Genomic DNA, 25,795 nt, shown 5'->3' on the forward strand with positions numbered 1-25,795 from the left:
CCAGAATGAAAGATTTATTTGAAAATCAATAAATTAGTGGCGAACTTCAGTGTAAAAGCGGGGTAAATTTAAAAGTTATAAGGCGTGGTTGGATCTAGGTATTATTAGGAAGTGCATTACTTATGAACCTATAAACAAAGTACTATGTAATATTAATTTTTTTGTGGTTTTTGTTTTTGGGCATTTGGTCAGATTTGCAACAAAGCAAGTATGACTGCTATAAACTTAACTACTGCAATGAAGCATGTATTGAAATAAAGGGAAGGAGGTTACAGTATAAATTTCTTCTTTTCTATTTCATGCTGACTGCATGAGCAACAAAAGAGTTGGATGGCTGTATATTCACAGCAGCAGCCGGATACGCTTAACTAACCACTGACAAATTACAATGCAGTCAGCAATCACAGGAATATCCCACCCTAGTGTCGTAGGCTGAATTTCTTTCTGTTAAATTACAATGTTATAAAACAAAACAAGTTTAATTTGTAATATGTATTGTGTTTTATATCATGTTGAAGTTTTTCTACTTCAATTGTCAGCATTTCCTCAGAAGAGACGTATAGATTTCTAATGCACACTAAGCCGGTATGCATTGGAAGGTAGTAACATACAGTTAAGCACAGAATATTTACATACAGCATATCTACATTACTTTTTGGAGATCTTAATTTGATTTACGGAACGAAAAGTATATTGAAACAGATCATGCCTAAGCTCTGAATGAATATATGAAAATTTTCTTTTAAAAAAGCTCAATCTAAAAATTTTTGATAATCAACTGACATAGGACATTGGTCCCAGGTAAAGAAAGGAAAACATAACATGACTTTTCAACACGTTAACGCAAGAGATTTTCTATTTTCTTTCTGAGTTATTACAAACCTGTAACCAGAATTATCTATGACCTTAACCATAAAAACCACTGTATATGTACACCATGTGATCAAAAGTATCTGGACACCCCCAAAAACATACGTTCTTCATATTAGGTGCATTGTACTGCCACCTACTGCCAGGTACTCCATACCAGCAACCTCAGTAGTCATTACACACTGCGAGAGAGCAGAATGGGGTGCACTGTGGAACTCATGGACTTCAAACATGGTCAGGTGATTGGGTGGCACTTGTGTCATACATCTGTACGTGAGATTTCCACACTCCTAAACATCCCTTGGTCCAATGTTACTGATGTGATAGTGAAGTGGAAATGTGAAGGGACACATAGAGCAGAAAAGTGTACAGGCCGACCTCGTCTGTTGACTGACAAGAGATCGCCACAGTTGAAGAGGGTCGTAACATGTAATAGGCAGACATCTATCCAGATCATCACACAGGAATTCCAAACTGCATCACAATCCACTGCAAGTATTATGACAGTTAGGCAGTAGGTGAGAAACTTGGATTTCATGGTCGAGCGGCTGCTCATAAGCCACACATCACGTCCGTAAATGCCAAACGACGCCTTGCTTGGTGTAAGGAGAGTAAACATTGGACGACTGAACAGTGGAAAAACGGTTGTGTGGAGTGACGAATCACGATACACAATGTGGCGATCTGATGGCAGGGTGTGGGTATGGTGAATGCCCGGTGAATGTCATCTGCCAGTGTGTGTTACTATCACAGTATAGGCCTACATTGATGTTTTAAGCACCTTCTTGCTTCCCACTGTTGAAGAGCAATTCGGGTATGGTGATTGCACCTTTCAACACGAGCGAGCACTTGTTCCTAAAGCACGGCCTATCTCAGATTGGTTACACAACAATAACATCCCTGTAATGGATTGGCCTGCAAAGAGTCCTGACCTGAATCCTGCAGAAAACCTTTGGGATGTTTTAGAACTCAGACTTCATGCCAGGTCTCACCGACTGACATCGATACCTCTCCTCAGTGCAGCATTCTGTGAAGAATGGGTTACCATTCCCAAGAAACCATCCAACATCTGATTGAATGTATGCCTGCCAGAGTGGGTCAACACCATATTGAACTCTAGCATTGCTGATGGAGGGCGTCACGAACTTTTAAGTCATTTTAAGCTATGTGTCCGGATACTTTTGATCACGTAGTATATAACCAGTTGCGAGTGTAGTTAAACTCAATGAAAGTAGGCTATCCTGAAGTATAAGAAAAATACGCCACATTTTGGAGTGTGTTATCATCATCATCATCATCATCATCATCATGTGAAGTGTTTGGGTATTCTGGAAATCTTAATATTTACGCTAGCAGAGTGTGTACAGGCATCTGGATGCTGTCAAGCAGGTGGGTAGGGAGAGGGCTGACGTTGCGGTGTTGGAGGTAATGGGTACATTGTTCACATCTCTGACTGGGCTTTCTGAATGCATCTTGTGTGCTGGACGGAGCTGTGGATGCTCGTCATACTGCTGGTAACACGAGTTCAGTGTCACACACTGTTAGTATCATTTGTCCCAATTTACACATTCTCATGAATAAGGATTCGAGAGAACCTGGTCAATAGGGATGAGGTATGCCTTCTCAGGTTAGTGGCAATACGATGAGAGCATGCCCAACACCATCCAGCATGCAAGATGATTTCAGAATTCCCAGGCAGAGATGTGAATACTGCAATCTCACCCCCTCCCCACCCAATTGCCAGACAGTACCCCGCCATATGTAGCCTAGCCACATTGAGAAGGAAGGGGGGTGGGAGCTTTCCAATGCTGAATCAAATCACTCAGCCAACATTTCAAGCAGTTATAGCAAGATAAATGCGGTGTTACTGCCAGACACTACACTTGCTAGGTGGTAGCCTTTAAATCGGCCGCGGTCCGTTAGTATACGTCAGACCCGCGCGTCGCCACTATCAGTGATTGCAGACCGAGCGCCGCCACACGGCAGGTCTAGAGAGACTTCCTAGCACTCACCCCAGTTGTACAACCGACTTTGCTAGCGATGGTTCACTGACAAAATACGCTCTCATTTGCCGAGACGATAGTTAGCATAGCCTTCAGCTACGTCATTTGCTACGACCTAGCAAGGCGCCATGTTCAGTTACTATTGATATTGTAAATAATGTACAGACAAGAGCTACGTTCAACATTAATGGATTCAAGTTAAGTATTCCACCAGCTACATCCTTTTTTTTTCTAGTCTAAATTCCTTGTCCTGTTCCAGACCTCACGCCAGCCTGCGTGAGCTAAAACGCGTGCCTTTCAGCTTCCTCTATAGTCCTGGGTTGGCTCTCCTGCCAACCCACAACATTTTGGCGACAAGGCAACACTGCGTTCTTAACTATATTGCCCTGATTTACTTGTGTAATGGCTTCGCCACCATCTCCAGATGTACTGTCCGAATTTTATCGCTTACAGAATCAGCAGACGCAGGTCTTACTGGATACCCTTGGACAGCTCGTCCAGGGACAACGTGCAATGCAAAACGATGCGGCAGCCGTCGCTCCACCGCTAACGTAGCCACAACACGCAGTTGCACCAACTTTTCGATCTTTTGATGCTGCACTGGAAAGCTGGATGGAGTGGTCACACCAATTTGGATTCCATCTCGCCGCCTACAGAATTCAAGGTAATGAGCAGCAGCCTTTTCTCCTTTGCTCCATTGGGGTGCACATATACCGTGTGATAGTCAAATTATTTCCCCGACGCGACGTCGCAACTCTGTCCTACGATGAAATTTAGTCTGCAGTAGATGCATATTTCAAAGAATCAGTCAATGTAGTTGCCAAACGGTATTCCTTCTTTCGTACAAAACGTAAGGCAGGTCAGACTAATTGGGAGTGGGTTGCAACCTTGCACGGGCTTACTAGGGATTGTGCTTTTGAGTGTCAACGTGGACTCCCTTATTCAGATACTATGCTACGTGATGCAATTGCACAGAACGTTTCTGATGTTCGTATAAGGGAACAGATTTTGAAACTAGTCAATCCCTCCCTTCAACAAGTGATGGACATATTGGATCGGCAGGACACACTTGACTTTGCTCAGGAATCATTTGAAACTTCACCAGCCGTGTGTCACGTTAACCGGCCTGCTGGGCGAGCTGCACGGAGCGGTAAACAGCCCTCGCACCCGGCCGCGCAGCTGCCACCAGGCTCTCAGCCACGTGTGCCGTGCAGGCAAGCAAATGCAGTGCTAAAATCATGTCCGCAGTGTGCTACTAGACATTCGCGTGAGAATTGCCCGTCACATCAAGCTATTTGCTTTTTCTGTAATAAAAAAGGACATGTTCAAAGTGTTTGCCAGAAAAAGCTCAGATCGGACACTCACAACCATTCCAGGCCCTTTGCTTTGCGCCGGAATCGGAATCGAACCAACGATACTCCGGCTCGTGAAACTTCGCCCATGGAAATTCATGTAGTTCATTCCACTCTGCCCAGTGCCACTCTCTCTACCAGTGACTGTGTTCGTCCCACCAATAGTGTGCGTCGACATCGCCGGAAATCCCATCAAGTCACAAGTGATTTTGTACCAGTGTCGGTTCACATTGCGCGAGACAGTCGCTCTTGTTGTCAGCAGGACAATAAACTTTTTGTAGACTTGGACATTAACGGCAAAGTGATACCATTCCAGCTCGATACCGGAGCTGCAGTTTCACTGATCAATCAAGACACATACGAACAGCTGGGCACACCTCCGTTGTGTGCCACAAATGTTAAGCTAACTACCTATTCAGGTCACGGGCTCCCTGTGTTAGGACAGTGCAGCCTTTTTGCAACATACACGGGACAAACAAAACTTGTGTCATTTTACGTCCTCCGTTCTTCTGCAGTGAACTTGTCTGGTTTCAATTTATTTCAGTTGTTCAACTTGTCTATAGTAAATCAGGTCCTATCAGTGACCCAGACTGTGCCTTCAGACAGTGTTTCTCGTCTATGTGAAGAATTTGCAGACATTTTTGCACCGGGCCTTGGTTGCGCTAAGAACTATAAAGCACATTTGGAACTGAAAGTAAACGCGCAACCGAAATTTTTCAGAGCGCGCAATGTTCCCCACGCATTGCGTGATGAGGTCGCAAGAACGTTACACTATTTGGAATCACAAGGTGTGATTGAACGTGTGCAGGCTTCTCTCTGGGCATCACCCTTAGTAATTTTGCCAAAACCTTCCGGAAAATTGAGACTTTGTGTGGACTTCAAGGCAACAGTGAATCCACAACTCGTAATTGCAACGTTCCTTTACCCTGCCTGGGAGATCTTTTTGACAAACTGTGCCTGGGTAAATATTTTTTGAAGTTGGACCTAGCAGATGGGTACTTGCAAATACCGGTGGACGAAAACTCCCAGTGCGTTTTGGTGGTTAACACGCATCTTGGTTTGTATCGATTCAAACGACTGCCAACCGGGTGTGCATCCGCCTCTGCATTGTTTCAGCAATATCTGCAAACTGTTTGTGCGTCGGTCCCTACTGCAGCAAACTATCTGGACAATATTGTGATCTCCGGAAAGACGGAAGAAGAACATTTAGCCAATCTCAGAACATTATTTTAGGTCTTGCGACAAAATGGTCATCGCTTGCGGAAGGACAAATGTGTGTTTTTTGCTCGGGACTTACCCTACCTGGGACATGTACTCAATGTCCAAGGCATACATCCCAGCCCCGAGCACCTCCGTGCCATACAAGGCTTGCCTTCACCACAGAATTTGAAGCAGCTACAGAGCGTGCTGGGAAAAATTAATTATTATCATCGCTATGCTCCCCGTGCCTCTTCCATTTCAGCTCCCCTTTGTCGCTTACGCCGTAAAGGTGTTCTGTTCGTCTGGACGAAGGAATGTGAACGCGCCTTTCGCCAGTTGAAATCGGCGTTGCTTTCCAATACTTGCCTTACGCCATTCGATCCCCAGAAGCCCCTTTTGTTGATGGTGGATGCATCGGATTTCGGGATCGGTGCTGTGCTTGCGCACACAGATGGATCGCACGATCACCCTATTGCCTTTGTGTCCAAATTGCTCTTGTCTGTGCAAAGAAATTCTCCACAGATCGAGAAAGAAGCATTGGCTCTCGTATTTGGTGTTACAAAGTTTCATGATTTCTTGTATGGTCGTCACTTCACCATCTTCACAGACCACAAACCTTTGACATCGCTTTTTCATCCAAACAAACCTGTACCTCCACGTACAGCGCAGAAATTCATTCGCTGGTCTATTTTCCTCTCGCAGTACCGCTACGATATCTTGTATCGGTCCACTGCTAAGCACGGAAATGCCGATGCGTTGTCCCGTTTGCCTGTTGCTGAGGATAGAGCATTCGATTCTTCCGAACTTTCTTGCCTGTTCATTGATGCGGAAACCGATGACGTGGTCGAATCATTTCCGATTGATTTTCGTCGTGTAGCTACAGCCACAGCTGCTGACCCTGTCCTTGCTACCGTTCTGAGTTTTGTTGCTACGCAATGGCCCTAGTCAAAGTCACGGATCGGGGTCCGTTGGTTCGCCGATTTTTTGCTAACAAGGAGAGACTTTTTGTTCAACGTGGTGTTTTGCTGTTGCGTTCCGATAATGATCAGTCCAGGGTCGTAGTCCCACGTTCGTTACAGTCCTCTGTCTTATGGCTTCTCCACCAAGGACATTGGGGTATAGTGAGAACGAAACAACTTGCTCGTCAGCACTGTACTTGGTTCGGAATCGATGCTGCGATTACGAATATGTGCTCTTCTTGCATGGCGTGTGCCGAACAACAATCCGCACCACCGCGGAAATTCTTTGCATGGCCGAAAGCCACTTCCCCTTGGAAACGCTTACACATCGATTTTGCTGGTCCATTCTGGAATGCTCGATGGTTGGTTCTGGTCGATTCATTCAGTAATTTTCCTTTTGTTGTCCGGATGTCTTCCATGACGTCATCTGCCACCATCCAAGCGTTATCTGCTATCTCTTCCATTGAAGGTCTGCCACAGACTTTTGTTTCCGACAATGGCTCACAATTCATGTCCACAGAATTTCAGTCATTCTGCAAGGCCAATGGTATTCAACATCTGAAGTCCGCGCTGTTTTCGCCACAGTCAAACGGTGCCGCTGAACGATTGGTCAGGACTTTCAAGTCACAGATGTTGAAGTTGAAAGAGTCGCATTCTCGGGAGGACGCGTTATTGCTCTTTTTGTCCTCGTATCGCTCTCAGCCCCGAGATGATCGCTCGCTGGCTGAGTTGCTCCACGGTCATCATCGAACCTTGATGTCTTTGCTACATCCGCCGCATCAGGTTCCTGTGCAGCAGCAGACGCCTGCTTTTGCTCCAGGCGACGTTGTCTACTATTGTCACTATCGAGGTTCACGCCGTTGGCTTGAAGGGCGCATTCTTCGCTGCCTCGGCCGCGCTATGTATCTGGTTTTGGGGGCCTCTGGTGAGGTGCGTCGGCATCTCCATCAGCTGCGCCTCTGTCGTCGCACGGGGTCTGCCGGTCGCCGTCTGCTTTCAGCAATGGTGCCGTCCGGTCAGCGCCCTGGGGACCCATCTATTGGCTTGCCTCAGCCCCAGGTGTTACCGACGCTGCCTTCCATTTTGCCCCATGGCGATGCGCCGCCGCCGCCTGTTCTCCCGCCGGCGACGCCCACAGTGGACGCGTCGCTGCAACCGCCGGGCGCCTCCCTGGGTCTCGCGCCGCCGATCGCTTGCCGCGACCAGTTGTCCTCCGACATGGAACTCTTGCCCGCTCCGGACCATATGTCGTCTTCGCCCGTCGGGTGCCCCGGCCCGATGGAGGTCAACCCTTCGGCCCCTCCTGTCTCTCTACGAGCGCATACACCGCATGTTGGTGTGCACCCTGGAGTAGGTTTTCAGGCGTTTCCTAGCTCCCCGCGGTCCGAATGGCAGGGTGCAGGTGGCACAGCCTCGCCTGTTGTTAGGCTCCCCACCTCGTCGCATACGTCAACTTGGGGCCCTCCCCGCGGCGGGCGGAAGCCTTATGCCACAACCGTGCGCCGATTTGCGGGGGAGGAATGTGGTGTCACCGCCAGACACCACACTTGCTAGGTTGTAGCCTTTAAATCGGCCGCGGTCCGTTAGTATAAGTCGGACCCGCGTGTCGCCACCATCAGTGCTTGCAGACCGAGCGCCGCCACACGGCAGGTCTAGAGAGACTTCCTAGCACGCACCCCAGTTGTACAACCGACTTTGCTAGCGATGGTTCACTGACAAAATACGCTCTCATTTGCCGAGACGATAGTTAGCACAGCCTTCAGCTACGTCATTTGCTACGACCTAGCAAGGCGCTATGTTCAGTTACTATTGATATTGTAAATAATGTACAGACAAGAGCTACGTTCAACATTAATGGATTAAAGTTAAATATTCCACCAACTACATCCTTTTTTTTCTAGTCTAAATTCCTTGTCCTGTTCCAGACCTCACGCCAGCCTGCGTGAGCTAAAACGCGTGCCTTTCGGCTTCCTCTATAATCCTGGGTTGGCTCTCCTGCCAATCCACAACAACAAATAATTGTAAGAAATCCATAAATAGCGCTGCAAGGAACATTCAAATCACAGAAAAGGAACAGATGACAGTATTTATGTAACACTGAAAAACCAACAAGATCAAATGCAAAAAAAATTGTTAAAAACATACTTGCAGAATTAGAGTGATGAGTTTTAGTTGCAAAACACTGCAGCAACATGCTGCAATGTACAGCAGGAAAAGACCAACCAGAATATACTATTGCCCAATGACAACAAGCCTGATGGAGGAACTGAAAATTATATTTGTTGAACTGGCCGCCATCCACTAAAGATATGCTGACAATAATGACGACAATAACAGAAGGGAGATGGTGAAACCCAATGATGGCCTATAGTCTATTCCTCATGAAAGCACAAACATGGCTAAGCTTAACGTCTCCATCCAAAGGACGGATCACTGTCAATGGTGTCACATGTCCTCACTTCACGAGACACTGCGGAGAAGTTTGGCATTTACACCAGGACACTGGCACTAAGTCTGGCAATCAGGAACTTTATGCCACCGCCACCACCACTCCTGCCCTTGCTAGACAAATACTAGCAGTTTTTTTCCACCACCGGGACTAACTGGCTTAACCCGGGAATATGGCTACCTTGAAATTCAAGATACGATCTCCAGCATCCACTCTTTATCTCTCGTGAGGAGTGGTAGTGATCAGAAAGGCACTGACCACCTCTTACAGGAGAGCAAAGCCTGTGGCTCAGTGGAGAGGGGGCAGATGGTGGGCACCCTCAGGATGGAGCTGCTTCCAGTTTAGTAATTACAATTAATTCCATGCATTTTTCAACAATGCACTAAATAAAAAGAATAGCTTTGTGCTCAAATAGCACTGACTGCCACTATGGGTACAAACTAAGGACTGGGGGAGTGTTTCACATTATTTTTTGAATCTATTTTCCTCTTTGGTGCAGCCAGAGAAAGTAAAGTCTTTGGGTTATATGTTTTAATCCAAACAATCTATTCTCTTCAATGAGGTTGCTGTGGTCTTGTGGATGTCAGCATGATAATGTTTGACCCTCTTCAATACAGATTAATCACCATAGCATCACTCGCTCTGACCTGGGTCTCTCCAAATAGGTGCCACAGCAACAGATACCTGGCATTGTAACCTTGCTTGAGTCCCTGTGCCCCAGACACTATGAGCAGTTACTCCACAGCATGCATGGGGAGTTTTCAGCTTTGATACTAAAATGTGTTGCTTCCACTGTCAGGGTTCTACAACTATGTTTGATCCTACAATCCTATAAGAGGTGCTTAAGATTAGATTACATAGTGAATGGGACTATTTTGTTCTCCTTGCATTCTTTATGAGTAATAAGAAGCAATCACCAAGTACTGCACAGACAAGTGAAAGGAAGAGAGTTCGGTATTTTAAAAGACTGCCTTCCACCAGAGTCAAGCTGGCACAAGATGCAGGTTGCTAATCCCGCTACTGCGGTGTGCACCTAAGGAGGAGGGTGGTGGGGAGATGCACAATGGTAAGCAGCACCGCAGCACATGACACGCCAGCCAATAGTCATTCTGCATCATCTGCCTGTAGCGTACACATAACGGTGTGTGCAGAACATTTAGCATTGATTTTCATTTTAGTTTAGGTACGATGATGTTACTTAGCCACTACACAATTCATTTTCGGTGGCATAAAGCAAAGACGGTAACTACTGCAATAAGAAGCAATGGTGATAAGTTTTCTGGCAGTATAAATTCTGATAAGCAGAGTCAAAAACCAGCCGCAGTGACTGCGCACAACTTTCACCTCTGCATTTCCAGTTACCAGGGCAGGCAATGGTTGGATCTTGAAGTGTGGGACAGACAGAGAGCACAAGAGGCACGGCAAAGTCTTCTCTCTCTCTCTCTCTCTCTCTCTCTCTCTGTGTGTGTGTGTGTGTGTGTGTGCGCGCGCAAAATGCATCACACTGCCACCTTCTTACATGCACACCACTATAATGCCTGGGTAAATCAGAAGATGCTTGTAGGGATGGTTTAACGACCGTGCAGAGAATACCTAGCAGAGATAATGTATTTATTCAAGGCTGTGGCTCAGCAGTTTTTAAGCCACCTGGCAAGTAGCAAGTAACAAGTAACAACTGCAAGAAACAAGTGGATGACCTAGAAAACTTTTCAAAAACCATTTTACACTTCATAATTCACCAGGTAAGCAAAAGGCGAACCTCCAACAGAAAAAGTTAGTTTGTTGTTGTTGTGGTCTTCAGTCCTGAGACTGGTTTGATGCAGCTCTCCATGCTACTCTATCCTGTGCAAGCTTCTTCATCTCCCAGTACCTACTGCAACCTACATCCTTCTGAATCTGCTTAGTGTATTCATCTCTTGGTCTCCCTCTACGATTTTTACCCTCCACGGTGCCCTCCGATGCTAAATTTGGGATCCCTTGATGCCTCAAAACATGTCCTACCAACCGATCCCTTCTTCTAGTCAAGTTGTGCCACAAACTTCTCTTCTCCCCAATTGTATTCAATACCTCCCCATTAGTTACGTGATCTACCCACCTTATCTTCAGCATTCTTCTGTAGCACCACATTTCGAAAGCTTCTATTCTCTTCTTGTCCAAACTAGTTATCGTCCATGTTTCACTTCCATACATGGCTACACTCCATACAAATACTTTCAGAAACGATTTCCTGACACTTAAATCTATACTCGATGTTAACAAATTTCTCTTCTTCAGAAACGCTTTCCTTGCCATTGCCAGTCTACATTTTATATCCTCTCTACTTCGACCATCATCAGTTATTTTACTCCCTAAATAGCAAAACTCCTTTACTACTTTAAGTGTCTCATTTCCTAATCTAATTCCCTCAGCATCACCCGATTTAATTTGACTACATTTCATTATCCTCGTTTTGCTTTTGTTGATGTTCATCTTATATCCTCCTTTCAAGACACTGTTCATTCCGTTCAACTGCTCTTTCAAGTCCTTTGCTGTCTCTGACAGAATTACAATGTCATCGGCGAACCTCAAAGTTTTTACTTCTTGTCCATGAATTTTAATACCTACTCCGAATTTTTCTTTTGTTTCCTTTACTGCTTGCTCAATATACAGATTGAATAACATCGGGGAGAGGCTACAACCCTGTCTCACTCCCTTCCCAACCACTGCTTCCCTTTCATGCCCCTCGACTCTTATAACTGCCATCTGGTTTCTGTACAAATTGTAAATAGCCTTTCGCTCCCTGTATTTTACCCCTGCCACCTTCAGAATTTGAAAGAGAGTATTCCAGTTAACATTGTCAAAAGCTTTCTCTAAGTCTACAAATGCTAGAAACGTAGGTTTGCCTTTTCTTAATCTTTCTTCTAAGATAAGTCGTAAGATCAGTATTGCCTCACGTGTTCCAACATTTCTACGGAATCCAAACTGATCTTCCCCAAGGTCGGCTTCTACCAGTTTTTCCATTCGTCTGTAAAGAATTCGCGTTAGTATTTTGCAGCTGTGACTTATTAAACTGATAGTTCGGTAATTTTCACATCTGTCAACACCTGCTTTCTTTGGGATTGGAATTATTATATTCTTCTTGAAGTCTGAGGGTATTTCGCCTGTCTCATACATCGTGCTCACCAGAGGGTAGAGTTTTGTCAGGACTGGCTCTCCCAAGGCTGTCAGTAGTTCTAATGGAATGTTGTCTACTCCCGGGGCCTTGTTTTGACTCAGGTCTTTCAGTGCTCTGTCAAACTCTTCACGCAGTATCTTATCTCCCATTTCGTCTTCATCTACATCCTCTTCCATTTCCATAATATTGTCCTCAAGTACATCGCCCTTGTATAAACCCTCTATATACTCCTTCCACCTTTCTGCGTTCCCTTCTTTGCTTAGTACTGGGTTGCCATCTGAGCTCTTGATATTCATACAAGTGGTTCTCTTCTCTCCAAAGGTCTCTTTAATTTTCCTGTAGGCAGTATCTATCTTACCCCTAGTGAGACAAGCCTCTACATCCTTACATTTGTCCTCTAGCCATCCTTGCTTAGCCATTTTGCACTTCCTGTCGATCTCATTTTTGAGACGTTTGTATTCCTTTTTGCCTGCTTCATTTACTGCATTTTTATATTTTCTCCTTTCATCAACTAAATTCAATATTTCTTCTGTTACCCAAGGATTTCTATTAGCCCTCGTCTTTTTACCTACTTGATCGTCTGCTGCCTTCACTACTTCATCCCTCAGAGCTACCCATTCTTCTTCTACTGTATTTCTTTCCCCCATTCCTGTCAATTGTTCCCTTATGCTCTCCCTGAAACTCTGTACAACCTCTGGTTTAGTCAGTTTATCCAGGTCCCATCTCCTTAAATTCCCACCTTTTTGCAGTTTCTTCAGTTTCAATCTGCAGTTCATAACCAATAGATTGTGGTCAGAATCCACATCTGCCCCAGGAAATGTCTTACAATTCAAAACCTGGTTCCTAAATCTCTGTCTTACCATTATATAATCTATCTGATACCTTTTAGTATCTCCAGGCTTCTTCCAGGCATACAACCTTCTTTCATGATTCTTGAACCAAGTGTTAGCTATGATTAAGTTATGCTCTGTGCAAAATTCTACAAGGTGGCTTCCTCTTTCATTCCTTCCCCCCAATTCATACTCACCTACTATGTTTCCTTATCTCCCTTTTCCTACTGACAAATTCCAGTCACCCATCACTATTAAATTTTCGTCTCCCTTCATTACCTGAATAATTTCTTTTATCTCGTCATACATTTCATCTATTTCTTCATCATCTGCAGAGCTAGTTGGCATATAAACTTGTACTACTGTAGTAGGCATGGGCTTTGTGTCTATCTTGGCCACAATAATGTGTTTACTATGCTGTTTGTAGTAGCTAACCCGCACTCCTATTTTTTTATTCATTATTAAACCTACTCCTGCATTACCCCTATCTGATTTTGTATTTATAACCCTGTAATCACCTGACCAAAAGTCTTGTTCCTCCTGCCACCGAACTTCACTAATTCCCACTATATCTAACTTTAACCTATCCATTTCCCTTTTTAAATTTTCTAACCTACCTGCCCGATTAAGGGATCTGACATTCCACGCTCCGATCCGTAGAACGCCAGTTTTCTTTCTCCTGATAACGACGTCCTCCTGAGTAGTCCCCGCCCGGAGATCCGAATGGGGGACTATTTTACCTCCGGAATATTTTACCCAAGAGGACGCCATCATCATTTAATCATACAGTAAAGTTAGTTTAGGATACAAAAAAGACAAAATTTTCAAGGAAGCAACTAGCCAATACTGGCAAACATGGGTATGACATATCAGAAAACAAATGACACGAGGAAATTACTTACAGAATGTAGAGTTATTGCAGCTGAACTTTTTGATCACTTTCATTACTTATGAAAACAAACTGGCTATCTCAATTTTATTACATAGATTAAACTTACTTCAATCAAAATCATGCAGCAGAAATGTGCTCGAGCCGACGATGGGTATGGTGAACTAACAATTCCAGTTTGCAAAAGTAATCTACTCACAGTGATTCATGTAGATCAATTAATACCAGTTCTATTCTCCCAGAGTAAGATTATTTTGAAGTGTCAAAGGGTAGTAATTCAGTGTTCTCAAGCAGTGGTTTAAAGGACATGTTGCTGTATCTAGCTACACATTTGATTACTGTCATGGACAATATACGCTTCCACTCTGTGCAACTGAAGAAAGCTCTAACTACAAATACGAAAAAGGTATAAATTATTGTGTTGTTGTGCTCTAACAGAATGTCTCGCAGCACCATCACAGATTGGAGTAAAAGTGATGAGTCTTTCCCATGGACACAATTATGTGTATCAAAGAGAGAGGATGGCGAGCATACAAGGACTGTGCATGAGGTGTTGGATGTGCTCAATACTCATTTCCTTCAATGGTCTCTGGCAGATGATACAGACCAAGATTTGTTCCCTGTGAGGTACTGCTTTACAGGTAACCAGCAGGAGAACTGGGAATCTGCCATAGAATGTGATGACTTTAAGAAAATCCAGTGGGTGGTTAGAACATTTCAACAGTTCAAATCAATGTATCCACATGGAATTTTTCTGGCTCGACTACAAGTAGGTGAGCATTTAATCCGACTGCTAGACTCATTCCTAATGCTTGGAGGACAGTGAAGGTCTTTTTCATTCTGAAGTGAGGGAGAATTGATCATACTAAAACTAAGGATATGAGATCAATCAATCTGCCTTTTCTTTTAAAGACATTAGAAAATTGGCAAATGTGCAAGCTAGGGAAAAGAGGTTAATTGAGTTTCACCTGCACAAAGACCAAGACAACATCAACCCTGCAAAGCAGCACTTCTCTAACTTGCTGGGAAGGTAGAAAAAGCTCTGCCCTTTCAGGAAAGTGCTCCTGCATCTTTCTGGATACTGGAAGTGCTTTTAGAAATACAACTTTTGAATCCATGGCTACAGCTGAAGAATAGTATGGCATTAAGACCACTGCATGTAGCTGGATACAGACAATTCCAAGTAGACGAAAAGTAGAAGCCACCAAAATTGATGTGAGAATGGTGGTCAACACCACTAGAGGGCGTACCAGGTGGGGTTTTATCCCCTCTACTGTGGAACCTAGTAGTCTATGAACTCTAAGGTGTTATAGGTTACTTTTAGCAAGGATGCACAGATGATATAGTCATTGTAACACTTGGTAAATTTGCTAGTTCCATTAGAACAATGGCACAATGCACGCTGAACATTGGCAGAACTGATGCAAGAAACAGGATCTAAAGGTCAGTTCCAGGAAAACTGTTGTCATACCAATCACAAGGAAGTATATTTGAATCTTAAGCTCTTCGATGAAATTTGCCAGTAGATGGAATAGGGAAGCACCTAGATATAACAGTGGATGCTAAACTTATCATGGACTCCTCAACATGCACAATATATAAGTTGCAAGGCAAAAGGTGCTCCGTGCACTAGTAGGGTGTGTGGTAAAAACTGGGGTCCAAGGCCCAGCAGGGTGTACTGGATGTACACCTCTGTAAAAAGGTCAATGATAATTTAAGGAGCTACAGTATGGTAGAATAGTGTCCCACAAAATGAGGCTGTGAAGGAGCTTTGAAAGGTGCATATTGGCCTACCTAGCCACATTAGGCAGAGTTAGCAGCACACCCTTTGCTGGTATGGAGACCATGCTGCACATGCCCCCATTATATCTTTCAGTTACTATGGAGATAGCAACAGGGACCTACAGGTTGAAAACTTGAGATGTTTAGGATATCCAGAATCCCACTCTAATATAATAAATGTTGTAAACATAGGAATGGTCAGGGAAATGCCGGCTGACTATACAATAGCTTCCAGTTGTTTCAACAAATCTTTCAGAGGAACATCTGGAAGTAGGAAACAGTGGAAAAGTTCACAATGATATCTTTCATGAGACAGTCTGATTTATTGATGGGTCAAAAACAGAGAAAGGTAATGGTGCCAGTGCATACGAGGTACAGTCTAGACTAGAGAGTGCACTCACTCTGTGGAAGCTGGCTATGATATTTTAGGTTAAGATATCTGCAATCAGAGCTTCCATGGGTGAGACTCTACATTGGTGCTACAAGGTCTGAAGTATCTACACTGATTCAGACAGCCAAGTAGGTCTGAAATCTCTTTCAGCACCTGCAGCAAGATCAAATATTGTAGCAGAATGCCATGGATCTCTTATGAGGCTAGGGGAAAGCAACATGGTAAACCTAATGTGGGTCCCTGGTCACTTAGGAATTGGTGATAATGACCAAGCAGATAAGCTGCCACGGTAGGGGCGATGACTATTTGTTGGATCTGAACCTGTCTTAACAATCATCAGGGTGATGGTAAAATATGAACTATGTAGCTGGATAAGAGGCAGCACATAGAATATTGGACTAAAATTCAAGAGAAAGCAATCTCTGGCTTTAACAGGATGCAAATTAAACTCACGGTAGATCTAATGACTGGCCACTGGAATTTTAGGAAACACACACACACACACACACACACACACACACACACACACACACACACACACACACACACAAAGAAGCTCATAAGTGCACATTATGGGTTGCGAGGGATGAAGCTGTACTATATCTTCCAATGAAAAGCACTTGATTTGGGGGGGGGGGGGGGGGGGAAGGGGGGGGGGGAATAATTGGGTCACTAATACCTGAAGAGACTGACTAACAAAAACCTAGAGTGAAGAGTGTTCTCGAGGGTATTGACTGGTTTTACTAGGATGACAGAAAGTGACTACACAACAAAATTGGTTTCTGTGGGAGCAACAGATTAAATCAAATCAGCGAGCACAAAATTTAAGCAGCAGGGACAGTGTGTTGTTTTACTACCATCTTTGTCATTATGATCCAATTAAGCTAGTATGGTCTCCGGTGAGGTTATACTGTGGAGAACAATAATACATTTAGAATACCATATGCTGAGAGACTTGCACATGAAGTAATAGAAAGTATCTCAACATCTGCATGGGCAGCTTACATGTGACACAGAAAAATGGCAGTCAAACACAAAGAAAGAGGGAAGAATCCAATTGTGGAAACTTTTTACTATACATCTTCACAAATGCAAGTCATCTACGTCAGAGTTCTAAGACGAAAGAATGGATTTCATATTGCGAACCATGCAAGCATTGATTACTGATGTTTATGACTGCTTGCTTGACTGTCTGCAGCTGCCTTATAAATTATTAATAGCCAAATATTCATCTCTGGACTCAAAATAATACAGTTTTCTCCCTAAGAATATTTTTGTTCCATGTAAATAGATAATGTGATTAGTTAATAATAATGCACCAGATATTGTTAGTATGTTGTACAATAAAATATTAGTTATTTTTAGCTTACTAAACAACCTGTTTTTGACTTCCTTATAGTCATACATTTTTACAGCTCAAAAATGCTTTAAATACATTTGATGAATGTGGATGCTCGATATGAGCAGAGCAAATACTTGTTTGACTAATAAAACAAATTGTGATTGTTCAAAAAAACACATTGATCATTAAAATATTGATTACGGACAATACAGCTGAACCTGATTTATACGTATATCAAGTGGAAGAGAAAAGATTACTTGTAACTCAGAATTACTTTGAAGTCAGACAGAGAGAGCAATACACACAATATTTTTCACTTAAAAAAAACACCTACAATGGACCTATATAAGTAAACTTTACAAATGACAAAAATAGAGGAACTAGAGTATTACAAGAGAAAATATTATTTGGTCCTGCTTTGGAGAAATTAGATACTGTATTTTTATGTGAATACAGGCTTTCCCAGTGTATACTACTGATGAAATCTTCTCGGGCTTCCATCCAGGTAGCTGGGTCGAAAATCTGCGACGTTTCAACGAGTGTCATTCCCATCAACTTCTGGTGAAGTCTCATCTTTCCCCGAAGATTATGAGAATGACACTCATCAAAACATCACTGATTTTTGATGCAGCTACCCAGTTGGAAGAGTGAGAAGATTTCATCAGTAGGTACTGTATTGTAATTTGGTTCTTTGCACTGTACTAATAACAAAGATACAGTATTAAAGAGAAAGTACATTATTTTGAACTTTATTTTGCTTTAAAGAAATCACATAATTTGGAATTTTTCAATTTTCATGCATTACGTGTATGAACCTTATTTTTCAAATTTTTTAATGAATTCAGTAATTTTTCATGACTTTTAGCAGTGATTTAACGCTTGCACACATCAACTGCACATAACACTTAACTCAGTTCAGGTGTTTCAAGATTCACGTCATCACCTCCACTGCCATTATTGTCAGTTGAAGCTGGTCCAGTTCCTTGATCACGACCATATTGTTGGAACACATCAGCAATAATATCCTTGCCCTGTAGTTCTCACATAAGATGAGATTATCATTAAAATGTACAAAACTGTCGAAACCTGCACCATTCAGCACAGTTAGCTCATTACAGAAATGACTTCACCATCACAAGCGTCGTCGGCGTCATCATCATTGATGGCAGTCTCTTCCGGATGGCTTGTAGTAAGTTAATAGAGAGGTTTTCATTTTTTACATCAGTCAGTGCTATTAAAAGTTGAACCAGTTTTCTTCTATAATGTGCTTTGAAATTTGCACCAATGCCCAAATCAAGCAGCTTTTTCTACTTTTAGTACACTAGTACAATTTGGAGGGAAAAATTCCACTATCATTTCCCAAAACTACTCGGTGTGGATGTGCTGCACATCGATCCTGGAGACAAAGGCTCCTCCTCTTTTTCATTATAATGTCCAGCTTTTTTAACCATTGTTTCATTAAAATTATAATCATCCAAGAACTTTTATTGAATTTGTATTCCGTAGGTTTCATCTTCACACGTCAGCAACATCTCAGATCCCTATACATTTTTCTATCACACATGGGGGAAGGTTGTCGGATCCTTTTGTTTTCATGGGTCACTCCCTTCAGCTAATGTTTTACTAGGAAGCAGACTGTATAATAGACCAGTCTCCTCACAGTATTAGATGTTTTAAGACTGATAATCCCTTAAGATACCCAGCAGAACCTAATCAATCCAGTGTTCCACCGAGACACTGTCCATAGTTTCAATTCACCAGAATTTGTTCTCCCTGTGATTCCATGATGATCTTTAAATCTTTGTAATCATCATCATGGATGAAGCCTTGAAATCAGCAGTGATGTTTCTACTTCTAGCTAAATCCAATCGCCATTGCTTTTAACATGTCACCACTGATTGGTGGAGCTACAGCGCACTTTTTGCTGGAACCATGTAAAAAACATCTTTTCCAAATCTACATAATTCCCTTCTTGCTGATGGCTGCATTTTGTTGATTTTGCATCTAATTTTAAAAACTCATTCAAAAAGTGGTTTCTTTTGCTGATGACTGTACATAGTGTTGTATAGGCAATTCGAAAGCCTGAAGCAATTTCATATTTTGTTTTGTGTGGATTAGTATGCACTTCTCATATGAATTTTACTTCCTGATCTATTATGTACCTCTTCCTTTTTATGTTCTCCATGGCTGATCAAACGCGACAATGTTAGAACCACTGTTGAAAAATAAATATCTGCCGGCAACTTTTAACTTCTTGACTGTTACCATGAAAGAGATTCTCATATTGAAAAACACCAGTGCCAGGAGTGTATGTTTCCATAACACCCACTCTAGTTAACCGTTTCTCTGTCCCTCATTTGCATATGTCAACAAAGGTAAGGAAAATATCAGAGGGCTTCTTTTCAAACAACAATGCTCATTACAATTATGCAAAACTCAATTTATTTCACCAGAAATTGTTACATATAACAGTGAATGATGTAAAGACGCATTAAATATATATAAAGTTTAATTAAATCAAACAATGGAAAATCCAAGATGGAATGTAACAGTATTATGAGAAGGTACGTTGCTACTCACCATATAGCAGAGGTGCGGAGTCGCAGGTAGACAACAAAAAGACTCTCACAATTATAGCTTTCAGCCATTAAGGCCTTCGTCAACAACAGACACACATACGTGCACACACACACACACACACACACACAAACGCAACTCACACTCATGACTGCAGTCTCAGACAACTCAAACCACAGACTGCAGTGGTGTGTGTGTGTGTGTGTGTGTGTGTGTGTGTGTGTGTGTGAGAGAGAGAGAGAGAAAATTGCGTTTGCATGAGTGTGTGGGCATGTGCGTATGTGTGTCTATTGTTGACGAAGGCCTTAATGGCTGAAAGCTATAACTGTGAGAGTGCTTTTGCTGTGCCTATCTGTGACTCAGCATCTCCACTATATGGTGAGTAATAACTTTCCTTCTCATAATATTGTTAAAGTTTAATTAACACATTTTTAAATTATATTTTGTTGGCACCGACAAAACTTTACTTATAAATAAGATCTACACAGAACAGAGTTATGTATGAACCAGGTTCAATTGCATGTGAAACACTGTGTATCCAAATGTGCAGTCAGCTGTCATACTGCAGTAACTGGCAATATTGCATTGTGCACACTATAGGTGCATCAACGTCTGCAAAATTCAGTGTTTTACCTGAATTAGTTGCTGATCCTGAACCCTTGTGTATATCTATTGGAGGAGGAGGAGGAGGAGGAGGAGGAGGAGGAGAGGTGACAGTATTACCTCAGGTTCTAAATCTATGGAACAAATATTTCTAAAATCCACTTCACAGAAACGAGTCATTCCTCAAACACTGTGCAGTAAAAACATTGTCAGTTTGGTTGGGTATACAGAAACTTATCTTCCACATGGTATCATTTAGGAAAACCATCTTTAAATTAGGACAGCCAATGATCAGTTTGGCCCTTAACCCTCCAAAAATTTGATTCTATTGTTTGTTTTGGGTCCTCTGTGGTTCACTTTCTAAATACAGGATCATTCTCCAATGACTAGGTTTGGAAACAAGAGATACCTCCTACTAATTTTAGACAATCGTAATCATCAAAGTTGGTTGGATAGTTATAATTAAATCCAGCATCTCCAAAATCTACAAAATAATACAGCATTTTTATAAAATCATCATGGTCACAAAGTTCATAGTTTTATTCATAACAAGGCCAAGTGTACACCCAAGTTTTGAGTAAAATTTTAAGTGCCAAAAGTGAACTGTAGTGTTGATTTTTTTTTTAATGAACCTTTTCCCTTCTCCTCACTTTATGCAAACATGAGTTACCATTCTTCAAATCGCTGCTTTGATTGCATTTAGGTTTTAGTCCTTGGACTATCTAATAGATCATATAGGAATACAAGTAGTAGGTCAGACACACCTGAACTGTTTTTAATTTGTATCAATACCTGAGGTGGCCATCTACTTGGGGTGAATTGCAGTTCAGTTGTTTCTTGCTTTCTGATTCCCAAGTTTTTACTTTAGTTATAGAAAACTATTTCCAATAAAAGACACCTCTTTCCTTACTTCCAAATGTTGATTTATACAAGCAACTAAAAGGAGGAAGAAAACTCTTACACTATATAGAGCACTACTGTTATTAAATGTGTACTCGCCTTTTCTTCAGCAGCTGTAAGTTTTTCTCTTATTTTCCCCACCTCCTCCTGGTACGCTACCCTCTGGAAAACAACAGTAAATTTTTTAATGCAAAGCTTCTATTGGCATTCAGACAATCATAATTCATTCAAAACTACACTATTTATATGCTGACAGTGAAATATTTAATTTCTTGAACAGAAAAAAGTGCACAAAGTTACATGTCTGCCAAATTCATTTATTATCTCTCATAGCAATCCACTGCAACAATAATAATTTTTGTGTAGAAAAACTAAATGTGTTTATATTAAAATTTGAAATATCTCACAGAATTAACATCTTGATAAATAATTTAATCATTTGGTACATGTGAAGTTCTAATGTAATATTGTCACTAGATGAAGAGAGAGAAAAAAAAAAAAACACAGAAAAATTTCAAAGCTATGGGTATTGGACTAGAAAATGAACACAAATCCCTATCAAGAGCATGCTGAAGAGTGATTACATTTTAGCTTCAAAATTTGCAGTGCATGAACACACTAAAAACAAGCCCAACATTGTTCTACCTCATGCTACAGTCAGACCAAGAGAATCTCGTAAGGAGAGGGAGGGAGGGAGGGAAGGAGGGAGAGAGGGAAGGAGGGAGAGGGAGAGGGAGAGAGAGAGAGAGAGAGAGAGAGAGAGAGAGAGAGAGAGAGAGAGAGAGAACACCATGAGAAAACATTCAATAAACTTTTGATATACTCACCATCTTTGACTTTAAATTTTCTAGCTTTTGTTCATATTCTTCACGAATTTCTGCCAGTTTTATCTGCATTTCCTTCTGGAACTGGTTGTTCAGCTTTATATTAAGTTTCTTCTGTTCCAAGACTTCATTTTCTTTCTCAGAAAGCTTTGCTTTTATAGCAGAATGTTCTGATTTTAATGTTGCATAGCTTGTACTAAGATGGTGTGTGTAATTCTCACCCCTTATCTTAAAATTCTGCTCCATTTCTTTCAGTTTGTCTTCTAGCTTAGAGTTCAAAGTTGAAAGTGCTGCATTCTCCTTCCGCAGTATCGAATTTTCATTACTTACTTCCATTAGCTGTTTCTGAAATTCTGATTTTTCACTCTCGCTTACACTCAAAGACAACTTGACAGACAAGAGCTCTTCATTAAGTTGTTGAGTTTTAACTTTGTACACTGAGAGTGTCTTTTCCAAGTCTTCCTTTCGCGCTGCAGTATCGAAACAATGCTGCTTATCCATCTCATCATGATGGGAATTCTTTGGTTCAAGTGAGTCTTCTGGGTTCCAGCCATCATCTTCAGAAGACAGATCACAGCCACTGCAAGGTCTTGTCTTAGGGTTTAATACATTAAGACTGCTACTGCTAGTTAGACTGTCTGGTTTCACATCAAATGTTTCATTACATTTTGTTTCCAAGGACCTACAGCTCTCTAGAACTAATTCCATCTGAGACAACATACCACAAATTCGACTTTCTATAGACTTTAATGTTAATTCAGTCAACGTTATGAAGTCAAAGGAATCTGTGGAACTAGATTCTTCACATTTATCACTAAGAGCATTTTCCATAGAAGACAAGTCAGTGACACAGCCTGGTGCATCTTCAGATGTTTTCATAAATTTCATCTTGCTTATTTTTTTAAAAATAATTTCATACTGATCAACATTTTTCTTAGTTTCATCCAGGCACATATGCAAAGCACTCAGAGCTTCCTTAGTCAAGGTATAAAATTCCTTCTCAACACATGATAATTTTGCTTCATTTTCCAATTTTGATGCTCTAATGTTATCTGTCAATGACAGAGCAGATATTTTTTTGCCATATGTAGCTTCAACAATATTCAGACACCTTCCGGCATCAGTCAATTTTTGCGATAACTGATGTTTAGCTACAAAAACTTTCTCAAATATCACATCAGCTTCAAGCTTCCTAGATATCAGTTTCCAACATACTTCTCCCAGTTTCAAGGATGATGATCGTGCCTCTGCTAAACATTCCTTCATTTGCTTATTTTGGCTGATTAGTTCTTTTACTTCATCTTTCATACTCAAGTTCTTGGCAAGAAGTGGCTGGATTTGAGCATTTAATGTTTCTATCTCAATTTTTTGTTTATTACTACTCTCTAACAATAAACAATTTTCTTTCTCCAATGTGGTAACAGTATCTGATAACTGTTTTACTTCCATATCCAACTTCTTACTTATTTCTTCTTTTATTTTGTAGGCCTGTACCTCACTGTGAAGGGAAGTATTATCTGCCATGAGTGTACAATTCTGTTTAGCTATAACTTCATTTAGTTTTTTCATTTCATTAGTATCTGCCTGAAATTTAATTATTTCATTTTGAAGAAATTTGTACTTTGAACAAATAGCAAGTACAAATTCATAGAACACATTAAGTATGGCATTAAATAATTTTAAATTTTTCATGTTGTTTGACTCTGTAATGATGGTACAGTCATTGCCACCAGTAGAATCGCATTCAGACTTTGTCAATTTGTCATCAATGTCACCTATATGTTCAACATTTATTGCAAACAATTTGTCAAAGGTTTCTTCCTGCAATGATCCATATTCAGCTAAATTTTCACGGACATCAACAAAATTACTTATAACATGTTTAAATTCAGATAAAACTTGGTGTAACTCATTTTGGAAAATATTTAGAGTTCCTGAAGTTTTTTGAACATTGTTTTCCAATGCTTGAATTTCCTCCTGTGCCTGACAGAGGTCTAATTTGAAACTGTCTCTCTCCTGTGTGACTCTTGTTAGTTCTTTGTTGAATGAAGCCTGTATTTCAACAACTTTATTATGTGCCTTTGTGATGTTTTCTTGAGTTTCCTTTAGAATCTTTGATTTTTCCTCAAGTAATTCTATGTTGTTCTGTTTTTCCTTATTAAGTTCAATTTCTAAAGTCTCAAATTTCTTTGTGAGATGCTGCTTATGCTTCTCAAGGGTTGTGATCTGCGACTCGAGTGACAGAGTTTTACTCGACAGTTGTTCTATTTCTTGTTCTAAAATTTGATTCTTCTGCTGATAAACCTCATTTTGGATTTTGTTATTGTTTTTCAGATTCACAAGATCGATATTAGCTCTCTCAAGTTGTGACCATAATTCACTTTTCTGCTCTTCTAAGCCCAGTAACCTGTTTTCTGCCATCTTTGCACTTTCAAGAAGGGTATTATTATCGAATTTCAGCTGTTTCTCTTGTAATGATAACTCCTGATTAATTGCTTTTAGCTCCAGGATCTCTGCTCTCAAAGAATTAGCAGCTTCATTTAGTTCTTTCACAACAGCCTTTTCAGTTTCCAGTTTTCTAAATGAAGAATCTCGCTCTTCCTCCAGCACATGCACCCTACACTGAATTTCTGTCAGTTTCAAAGTAAGTGTTTCATTTTGTGTTTCGTAATTCTTGCACTGAACTGACAGATCATCTTTTAGCTTTTCTAGCTCTCCAATTTGATGATTTGAAGTTTTTAAATCGGCTTCAAGTTTCAACACTGATGACTTGCACTCATTCAATTCATGAGAAAGTGCCATTCTTTCTGCCTGCTCATCCGAAAGCCTCTTTTTAACTTCATTCATTTCATTCATAAGTAATTCATTTTCACTTGTCAGATGACATTTATCTGTCACAGCATTATCTAAAGACAATCTGAGTTTTTCTGCTGTCCTTAAAGATTCATCAAGTTCCTCCGTTAGAGCTTTAAGTTTTTGCTTATCAGCTTGATGTTGTTTTAAAATTTCATCCCTCTCTTCACATTTGCTGTGTAATAGAGCATCCATTTCCACTACTCGTTCATTCAGACCACACTTCTCTTTTTCCAGCAAACTATTCTGCAGAGATAAACATTCTATTTCCTTTTGAAGCGAATCTAATTTTGCTTTTACTTGCTGCAGTTCTTCTTGCAGATCACCTTGTAGAGCAATCTAAAAAAGAAACGGATTTATTAGTCACTTCACAAACTGATGTTCTACTTTTTAGTTCACAGGTGGCTACTTAAAAAATCAATAATCTGTATTGGACTAATATTCAAACACTAACATGCTTTGAAATATTAAATATTTTGAAATTTGTGATAACAAAACTCGACAAAATTTAAATTTCAACGTTAGGTTAAAAACACAGAATTTTTCTATGTATAATGCAATTACCTGAGAATTCCAGGTTTTCCAGAAGAATCCCCACCCTGTTATAGCATACAAAAATCAGACCTACCATTACTGCTGAAAGGAAACCAAACAAAAATACAATACCTTTTCTTCAAGTTGTATCCTTAATTTCTTGTTTTCCTCTATTTGCTCATGGAGCTGCAGATCAACTACAGTTTGTCCAAGGTTTTCAGCACTATCTGTAAAAAAACATAAATTACAACTTTTTCCTTATTCTCCAGTTTGAAATTGTGTG

The 25,795-nt window shown here is 41.1% G+C and overlaps 1 protein-coding gene across 3 annotated transcripts in view; it reads right to left on the reverse strand.

The window, feature by feature from the left end:
- LOC124798027 (myosin-9-like) overlaps positions 1 to 25,795 on the reverse strand; it is a 242,792-nt gene that overhangs the window by 116,299 nt on the left and 100,698 nt on the right. For all 3 annotated transcript variants that reach the window (XM_047261240.1, XM_047261239.1, XM_047261241.1), the window contains exons 9-11: positions 25,645 to 25,739; positions 22,129 to 25,317; positions 21,401 to 21,463 (exon numbers count right to left, since the gene is read on the reverse strand). In XM_047261240.1, the coding sequence (XP_047117196.1) occupies positions 21,401 to 21,463; positions 22,129 to 25,317; positions 25,645 to 25,739 (3,347 nt within the window). The remainder of the gene's footprint in view (positions 1 to 21,400; positions 21,464 to 22,128; positions 25,318 to 25,644; positions 25,740 to 25,795) is intronic.

This window comes from Schistocerca piceifrons, chromosome 5 (genome assembly GCF_021461385.2).
Source record: "Schistocerca piceifrons isolate TAMUIC-IGC-003096 chromosome 5, iqSchPice1.1, whole genome shotgun sequence".
Lineage (NCBI taxonomy): Eukaryota > Metazoa > Arthropoda > Insecta > Orthoptera > Acrididae > Schistocerca > Schistocerca piceifrons.